The sequence below is a fragment of the Cenococcum geophilum genome (genome assembly GCF_001692895.1).
Source record: "Cenococcum geophilum 1.58 unplaced genomic scaffold K441scaffold_5, whole genome shotgun sequence".
NCBI classification, from domain to species: domain Eukaryota; kingdom Fungi; phylum Ascomycota; class Dothideomycetes; order Gloniales; family Gloniaceae; genus Cenococcum; species Cenococcum geophilum.
In genome coordinates, this window is record NW_027137563.1 from 3,227,194 (window position 1) to 3,237,023 (window position 9,830).

The 9,830-nt window shown below is 40.8% G+C and overlaps 2 protein-coding genes across 2 annotated transcripts; one reads left to right on the forward strand and one right to left on the reverse strand.

Moving 5' to 3' along the window:
* Positions 1 to 4,479: 4,479 nt before the first annotated feature.
* On the reverse strand, positions 4,480 to 5,566 carry K441DRAFT_703103 (uncharacterized protein). Its single transcript, XM_067653450.1, has 3 exons — positions 5,304 to 5,566; positions 5,104 to 5,251; positions 4,480 to 5,029 (listed from the first exon to the last, which is right to left on the reverse strand). Exons 2-3 carry the CDS (start codon positions 5,247 to 5,249, stop codon positions 4,498 to 4,500), a joined length of 678 nt encoding a protein of 225 aa, XP_067508594.1. The 5' UTR covers positions 5,250 to 5,251; positions 5,304 to 5,566; the 3' UTR covers positions 4,480 to 4,497.
* On the forward strand, positions 5,495 to 8,686 carry K441DRAFT_693262 (uncharacterized protein). The gene is made up of 8 exons (XM_067652636.1): positions 5,495 to 5,696; positions 5,863 to 6,218; positions 6,301 to 6,649; positions 6,717 to 6,905; positions 6,957 to 7,056; positions 7,113 to 7,510; positions 7,568 to 8,138; positions 8,194 to 8,686. The coding sequence occupies exons 2-8, from the start codon at positions 5,932 to 5,934 to the stop codon at positions 8,289 to 8,291; spliced, it is 1,992 nt and encodes a 663-aa protein (XP_067508595.1). The 5' UTR covers positions 5,495 to 5,696; positions 5,863 to 5,931; the 3' UTR covers positions 8,292 to 8,686.
* Positions 8,687 to 9,830: the final 1,144 nt, after the last annotated feature.

A 9,830-nucleotide genomic window follows, 5' to 3' on the forward strand; every position in this document is an offset into this window, starting at 1 on the left:
TCTATAAACGGATAAATAGGTAGAAAGACTACATTAGATACTAGAATAGTATTTAAGACATTATATTAATTATATATAGAATAGTTAGGTATTACTGTTACTAGTTATATAATTTATATACAATATAATACCGCAGGAAGGTATAAAGATATTACTATTTTAGGTAAATTACGGATATAGGCCTAGAATACTATTGTTACTATAATAAGTAAAGAAAATAAGCGGTATAGTAAAGTAGAGAATAGAGACTCTATTAAATCTTTATAAGGACCTCTATTTTATAGCAAAATTAGTATAAAAAAATTAATAAAGTACTATAATATTAAGAGATCTAAGGGACTAGATCTTAAGGAGGGAGATAAAGTATAGCTATTATATAAAAATTTTATAAGTTAATGACTAAGCAAGAAGTTAGATTACGTTAGATTAGGACTATTTAAAATTATAATTAAAGTTTTAGAAGTTATATATAGACTTAACTTACTAGCGAAGATAAAGATCTACCTAGTACAGTATATTATAATACTAGAACTAGCGCATAGAGATATAGAGCTACTAGTTTATAAAGTAGATATATATAGAGGATAAAAGAAAGATAAATAGTAAGTTTTAAAGATTATTAGTTATAAGGACGTCGATAATAAAATATAGTATAAAGTAAAGTAGATAGGCTATAATAAGATTACCTAAGAACTACTATAGAACCTAAAGAACGCTATAGGAAAGATATAGGAGTATTAAAAGAGAATAGGTTAGGTAATATTAAAAAGGAGCTAAAGATAAAGGGATTAGTTAAAGGTAATAAACGAGCCGGATTATCTAAGGGATCTACTACTAACGTATTAGTTATTTCCGCCTTAGCTTAATTAGAATCCTTTTTAGCCTCTTTAGCCTTAAGCTTATAGAGACCTTACTTAATAAAACGGAACTCCTTTAAGCGTACCTTTTTATAAACTTTTTAAGATAAAGTAGCCAAACGGATATAGCTAGGTAAGCCTTAGTAGCCTATTACTAAGCTTTCGCAACCTTTTACTCTACTTTATAAGAACGGCGAAGTTTATTTAGGGCTAGTAAGAACTCCTTATTAAGCTTTATAGTAGTAGACTAAATATAGGACCTTATAGTAAATTAAATAAGGAAGTTAAAGACTTTAAAGACTAATAAGGCGCGTATACTTAGCGTTAGAAATAGATTAAATATTATAAAACGATTGTATATTCGCTCGCGTACACTCTATATAGGAAAAGGGTTAGCGACTAGAGGGAGCCGCAATTATAATATATACTAACTTCTTCTCTATATAACGAGAATAAGGAGATATAATTTTACCTAGTAAAAGAATCGTTAAAATAATATAAGCATAACGCTTAAATACAGAAGATTTAATAGGAGGTATTAAAAACGATAAAGGTTATTAAATTAAAGATGCGAATACTATACCTCTAATAAACAACTTAGAGATATAAGATATCTTTAAGGACGAAAATAAAGAGGGGGATAGTGTTACAGACCTTATATTAGTAGTAGTAGGACTACTAAGGAGAAATATAAATAGACTAGTAGTAGAAGTATAGGAGGTGCTAAAACTAGTTAAACTATAGGATGAGGGGTAACTAAGTTATATAGTAAGTTACGTTACTATCTGCAAAAGATCGGTAACTCGCTTAGGACGCGAAAAAACCGCATCGCCCCCCCATCAAAACAATACACCCCCTATAGTCCTACCAATATAGCTCCATACCTCATAAATACAGAGCTATATTGGTAGGACTATAGGGGGTGTATTGTTTTGATGGGGGGGGGATGCGGTTTTTTCGCGTCCTAAGCGAGTTACCGATCTTTTGTAACAGATAGTATAAGTTTAGAATATAGGATCTATAAGATCTATTAGAACGTTATATACTTAGATTATTTAATATACTAACGTACTTAAGTATTTCTTAGGCGTAGTATTATATATTTAAAGGACTATAGTCCCTACCTAGATAGTTCTCTTCTTTATAGTAAATCTTAGAATATAATTAGAGTTAATCTATTAGGCAACTACTCCACTAGTTATTATTACATTATTAACTTCTTATTTACCTATATACCTAGCCTATTAATAAGTCTACTATAGTATCTTCTATAAGGCTTTATTACAAATATTAATTTTATTAAAGTTTAAAAATGCGTTATTAAAAGCCTAAGCACGTATTATATCTTATTAAATAGTTTACTAATATTAATAAAACTATATAGGTGTGTAGATATCTACTACTTAAAGCTATTACAACACCTAGTAGGTATTATAGTTAGGTCCTTCCTTAAAAATATCCTTCTACGTATTAGTAGAGCTTTAGGTAGAGCCGTAAGCTTTAAGCAAAGCTTTATACAGAGCTTAATATAAAGCTTCGTATAGAGCCACGTGTAGGCGTATAGACGTGTAGATATATAAACGCGTAGATATATAGACGTTTGTACGGGCGATTGTAAAACCTTCCTAGTATATTAATGCTGCGTCTTAGTAGAGCTTTAAGTAGAGCTTTTATAGAGCTTTGTACGGAGCTTCGTGTAAAGCCTCTATAGAGCCTTAGTAGAGCTCTATGCAGAGCTCCGTGCAGAGCTCCGTATAGGTCTCCCCCTAAGCTTTATTCTGCAGAGCTCTTATAAAGCTTTATAGCTCTATATAGACGCGGAGCTTATAACTCTATTAGGGCCTACACCATAACCTATAAAGGGCTGCGAAGTAAATTAATTAAATAGGTATATAGCAGATAAAATACCCACTGGTTATAAAGAGGGCTAGTAGCGTAACGTAGTCGGTAAGCCTGTGGGCCATGCAAGCCTATAGGCTATATCAAAACCCTACCAAAAATTACCTTAATATCTTAACAACCACTTAATAATAAATCCTAATAATTTAGATTTAGACTTTTATATACACTTTACAGCTTGTATTAAAGTTGCATGGAAAATAGTTTAGTAGTTTTTAAGATATTAAAATTTGGGGGCCGAAATAAGGCCATATTACCATATCTTACCATATCTTAAACACTACTAAACTATTTACTATGCAACTTTAATAGAAGCTGTAGAGTATATATAAAAGTCTAAATCTAAATTACTAGAAATTATTATTAAGTAGTTGTTAAGATATAAAGGTATGAATTTTCTAATTTCCGGTGGGGTCTTAATGTGGCCCATAGGCTTGCATGGCCCACAGGCTTACCGACTACGTTAAGCGTAAGCGTATTTACTACGCGCCTTAGGAGGGCAGTAGAATTGGAGCCTCTGCGGCAACAAACTCCTCTTAGCGTCACGCGTATATAAGGAGCTAAAGATCTTATAACTTATAGAGTAGGTTTTTCTCTATAATTTAGTATAATTTTTATGTCGATAAGTATTATGGGAGGGTAGATTAATTTCGTTAAAGTTAATAAGGTCTTCTCATATAAACGGTGTTTAGGTTTTCTATAAATCTCGCCAAAGTCCCTCAGACCAAGAAAACGATTACCGTCCTAAATTAGCTTATATCCGCAATCGATTTCTTGGTCTGAGCTTCTGAGGTAACTTTATAATGCGTGCGCATTTCAGATTTGTCAGGTAAACCCATAGAAAGTAAAAATTACCAAGCATTAAATTAGATCTTACAAGACATCGAGCACAACATCGTTTAATTTTGACGATTTTTACACCCCCCATACACCCATCCTTTAATTAACGCCATGCCTCCCTCATCTACCATCATAATTAAGGACGATGATACTTCCTCCTCTGCCATTTCTGATCAGTTTACCCACTCTGGCGACGACGACGCGTCGAGCTACTCTACACCAAATACACCACCCGTAACCACCCCTAAGTCGCCTCGTAAAAGGCGCAGGTTAGCTACTTCTTCTTGGCACAGCGCTCGCGCCCGCGCCCACGCCTATGCGTATATACGGTATTCTGTTCAAATGGGTCACGACGAGTCGATGTATTAACGCGAACAGGGCTAGCTGGGCGGCCGCAGCGGCGCTCAACAGTTAGAGCCTGGGGTGGGGATAGGTAAGGCAAATACGAGGTAATACTTTGGGTATGGGCGCGCAATAGTCGCGCACTAATGTAGATACAAACAACTTAAATTTATGTGATATTCTAACTTAATCAGTAGGGAGTGTCCATGCATCAATTGGGGGTGTCCAATTACCGCTGCCTAAATTTTAAGCTTTAAATATTTTTTAAAGCTTTAGAATTAATTGTGTGGTTATTATATAGTAATTCAGTAGGGTTCGTCATCCTAAAAATGCGCTCGGCCGGAGACTTTTGACGTGGGACTGTAAAGATAAGGTAGGCGCACTCTACTGGCGTGGCCTAATACATTATAGGCGGGCGGACACAGGGATTTGATTATGCGCGAAACCCACTCTACGCGATAAGCACCGATAAACACATACTATCATTGGACGACTAATTCAGTATTGTAAATCCGTTAGAAAGGCGTGATGAATTTCGTTTCTTCCGCCTAAACCGCTCCTAACACTTCCCGCAATTCAGACAAACGCGAGCAAGCTTCATTACAGCACTTTCCAGTCCTCGCTTGCAGTCAAATGACCATACTGCCTCGATGTTGCCATGAAGGTCCTCGACACCGTTACCATCGCCACCCCTTCTAACAGGTACTGTGACACTGACCCTTCCCACTGTTTTCTCAACCCTTCCTCCATCATCGCCGTCCATTGTACAGATACCAAGTATATCGGCAAGCCCATTGTCAGTAAGGAAGCCCCCCACTTGCCTGGCAAAGTCCTCAGGTACTTCTTCGGTATCGTACATCTCATCGCCGTTAATATTGAAGCCATATTCATATGCTTGGAGCTCGCCCTCGAGAAATCTCCAAGAACGCGGTACGGTAACACCCCCAAAGACATTACCATTGGCTGGGACTTGCCAAGGTGTAGATACGTTGCCGTATTCAACTACTCGCTCACCAGGGTCGATCTTGAAGTGGTTATGCAAGAGTGCCAACCCAAGCCGAAGTTGGACGCCATGTTCCTCGAAAATAGTCCTGCGTGATAGGATTAGCAATGATGCAGTATATCATAGAGACCAGCCTCCCTTGCGATTGCAGTGGGTACATACTTTAGTTCAGCAAGATCGCTTCTCTCCCCCATCGAGGCCAACTGCATTGAGAGCCGGGTATTCGACTCGTGCAAACTCGGCAATTCGTTGAAGATTGAGGTTCTGTCGATCATTGTGCGCACATTCATGACTTTTGAGCACGCCATACCTGACCTGCAATTAGCTTGCATCCAAGTGAATAAGAAAGCGTGAAGACCCACCTATTTTGAGGCAGGTTCTGCTTTAAGCTGTCTAGTGGCGTACGATGAGGGTGCCAAGTCGGAAATTGATGGATTCCCGGTGGTATTTATATTCGGCGCCTCCGGTGTACAAGGTGGCAGGCTCTCAGATAAGACACGTTGCTGCCTTGCAGGGCTGCCAAACGCATCGGTGAATGATCACCCAACACCGCTCAGCATCCACCCTGTCTATTACATCCGCTCATCGAGGCTTGCACTGGCGAGCCAACCGGGCACAAAGTCCCTCCGTATTTCTATGCCTCTGGGCGCTCAAAACATGCCTAGAGAGGTGGGGGGGCGCAGGTCCTGAGTGGCTCCACGTTGAGCCAGCTGCAGTCAGGTTCCTAACCTAGCAAGAAATGGGTTGTCGAGGTGGTGAGTTGAATCTCGTGATTGTGCGTGCTGCAATACCCAATAGCAAGAATGAGCACTTTAGCGTTATATGATAAACCCCCCGACTCATCGGGGCCGGCTCGACGGGTGGGAACCCTTCACCGAGCGGAATACTCAGCGAATAAAGTGCAACACTCATATTGCTCAGACAACTCCACTAGTCCGTTTCCGTCTGCCTCTAAGCTCCTTAGAAGCTTCGCAAATCCACGCTCAATAAATGGACCGCACGATGAACGACGATGATGAGTGGTTCACCGCTTTTTGGGGAGAGTCAATAGAAAGTTTTCCTACGAGTCCTGAGAGAGATACCGCTCGAATCGCGTCTGGAGGTAATTGGTCTGAAGAGAGCGATGAGAGCTTCGAGGAGATATCAATCCCTAATAGGAGTCGTGTCCCCATATGGGATGCTGGGTACGGACCTTCTGATTCTAAGATCAACTGCAGAAATACTGGAACAGAAATGTTCAGCGTAGAAGTTCCCCCAGCGGGGCGGATTACTTCGCAGTTAGTCCTCTTGGCCTTGTCACTGCACATATTCTGAGCGAGGTTTTCCGCACTGTTAGCGCAGACTACTGATTGAGAGCAGTTATGGTATTATACGCCACACCTCCGAAGGTTCTCCGCGAAGAACCCGCCAGCCAGCCGAGAATACCGAGCATCAGAAGGCGGCCACTCTCCAACCATTCGCGGATTTGCAAAGCGTGTGGAATCCTTTAGCCACAGAAGTAGCTGTGCAGCCAAAGATACCTACAGATCCTAAATCCATAATTACCGAGGAACGCAAGTTCTTAGAAAGCATGAAAGCGCAAATCGAGAAGCGACTTCGTGCATTAGACCAGCTTCAAACAGGAAGAGCTACAGAAGGACGAACACATGTTCCCGGAATTACAATCGGTCGTAAAGGCGAGGAAGCTGAACGTGCGAGAACGTATACTGTAAGGAGCTTTGCTAAACAAGTGTTGTTCTAAGAGTCCGCTAATAACGAAACTGCTGCAAATGAAGTCGAATATTCAAAATCGAGACTATCACTCTGTCAAACGCACGAGTCCTGTAGCGATTCAGCATCAAGGATCTCCAAGCTTAAAAGCAATCAAGAATCCTAAGCAAAACGTGGAAGGAAAACGACTCAGCCGGAGGGGAGGACGGCCAGGCGGAGACACATGCATCCGATGCAAACATCAGAAATTGAAGGTCTGTATTTGCTTTAATATCGTGAAGGTACAACTTGATGATGTGCTATAGTGCAAAGGAAGAGCTCCTTGCGAAGGGTGCCGGAAGCTCAAGTTATGGGCACCGATTTGCGTGCCTGCCGGCTTCGCGAGTGATAGGGTCTATATACGTGGTAGGACTGTTTTCGGGTTCAAAATCCCCCTTGGGATGTATATTGATATTCTGCAGGGCTGTACAAAGCTCGTATGAGTAATTTAATTTCCAATGTTGCAAATTGGATCCCTATGAATCCGTTCGTTGCACCTCCGACCATCACAGTTTCAAACGGCTTCCCTGTGACATTATCTCTTGAAGTACAAGAATACACACCACACAATACGAGCGCCCTAATACATGTCATATGGCGTGGCATGGAAGCTGGAACAATTCCGCCTCAGGTTCAAAGCAGTCCATTTGGACTCAATCCAAGGAGATATGATGTGAGAATTATCGATTCCTACCTGGACGAAATGGTGCCACATCTTATAGAGAGTGTTGCCAAAGAGAGCCCTCAACTGATTAGAGTGATCCTGCTACGGGCATACAGTCAGAGTCAAAGGGATGATTGGATAGAAGGAGCGGCAGGTGTAAGTACAGCTTGTGTTTCTTAAAAGATGACATATCATTCTGACCCAATTGTCCAGAACCTGCTCATCAAAGTGTCCTTGCGGCTTTGGGCGGCGCAAACCATATTCTTCAAGTCGCATTGGAGGATTGACTCTGGCGCTGAAGTTGTACAAATGGCACCCCTTGATATCCCTGGCTATTGGAATGGCGTGACACTCTTACCTCGCCTTATCAACCAGCAATTGGACGCTCTCTTCGAGCAGCGGATGGCTGATCTGGAAAAGGAAATCCTGTACCATCTGCAAGTAGCGATGCATAAAAATCGCCGTGACTTGTGGTTCTCCATCTTCCTTAGCACTTTCCTAGTGCTCCATAGTTTGGAAAAGGATTCCTGGAATCTCCACGCTTGGATGTCGGAAGTGCGCCGCGATGGCGGAGCAAGTTGGCCATTGGAAACCAAGCCAGAGGTGTATAATGACCAAAATACTCATCTTGCGCATCTTTTGTGTGCACACTATAAGTCCATTTGCAAAGGTAGTACGCCGCTCACTCTCGATTGGACGCGCCCAAGCACCAAAAAAATAGTACACAATGACGAACTCACTGCTCAGTTCTTGCAAGGGATCAGCGAACTGATCAACAAACAAGGTTTTTGATTACCGCTTTCAAGGGTTTCTATGTTGATTGCTAATGACTTCAGAAGAACTCCAACGACTGAAAGCGCAGGGGGATGCACGCTTCACACGAGAGGACAACAGCAGCTTAGATCTGCTCTTTACGTCGAAGCTACTTATAGACTGACTAAAGATTAGCAGTCATGGAAAGCCCCACACGTATGCTCATGATGAAGCGGGGTCATGGGTTAACTTATTTCAGTGTATGCACCACCCCAATATCCCCAAGCTCTACGACTGAGATTCACGTTGCGGATTACCTTTGCCTTTCAGCCTCATGCACACTGCTGAGATTTTGCTCCCTAATGCTTCTTTCATTACAAAGTACGAAGAACACCATGAAGCTTTTCCAAAGGTTTCCAACGATTTCCAAATGTTCAACTTAGCGAAAAACATCTTCCCTCCTTTGACGAAAGGGCTGCAGGACGCCAGTGGCGCGGTAGAGAATTGCCCTGCAGCGGTTGTTGTTTCTGTCAATTTTGCGCATGTCAATTTAGTAGCGTGGCTCTGATGTCACTCACCGTGCTAAGTAAAGTCCAAGCATCGCAGGTAGCAGCTATTGTCGCGAAATACAAGTTGAGAACGGTAAAGAGATGGCCAGGCTTAGGTTTTTAATCCATAATCAATATTGATTAGTGATGATTGAATATTGAATATTGAAGCTTTTCGCGCAGACTTGCTATTAAGCAAGCAAGCCAAGCCGGAAAGCCTTAGCTTGCTGGCCCGCTTGGCTTCATAGGCAAAATAGTTGGCTTGCTTAGCTTGCTTAAATTCTTATTTAATTTTATATATAAAATTAAGCCTAAGCCACTAAATTAGCTAAAAAGCTCCTCTGTAGCCCTAATCTACAGTTATTATATTATAAGATTATATAAGGATAATATAATAAGGAAGTTCATATCGTATAGTAGTAAGGAAGGCTTTAGTAGAAAGGCTCTAGTAGAGAGGAAGATTCTACTAGCAACTCTAACGGTTAGCTACTAGTTGTGACGGCTCGAACCATCGAACAAATGTCTCAACAGAGACTTGAACGAATGCTTGCAAGATCAAGCGAACGAATGCTGTATTACGAAGATATTAAGCTAAGGAGCAAGAGAAGGTGGTGAGGCCACGTCTATATACACATGCCAAGTCTTAAGCGAACCCCTGACTAGGTGACGCGCTCCAGCGCCGTCACACTAGTTATCCTAATTATAGTAAACTTATTACCTTATCTACTAGATTTTTAAAGCCTATTCTTAAATAGCTACAATTATACTATAAGGTAGTGATAATATTAGGGTAAAGCTTTAAGTAATATAGCTTTAGTAAATTATTAGCTTTACTAAATGTAACGGCGCTATCGCACATTACCTGCCAAATTCTGCCATATTCTGCCGACCCGCGATTGGCTCGCCTGGAGCTAGCGCCTTGGCGACTCACCCTATATATTTGTTTACATCGGTCCTGGCGACCCCTTTTTCCCTTCTCCTTAGCTTAGTATCTTCGTAATACAGCATTCTACAAGTTTCGGTTCAGAGGCATTTATACAAGCCGTAACACTAAACGCCTATTTATAGTTATTACTTATAGCTAATATAGCTAATATATTAACTCTTGCTACTAGTAAAGTATAAGGTTGTTTGCTAGTAGGTAATTATTTAGTAGTAGTAATAAAGTCTTTTAA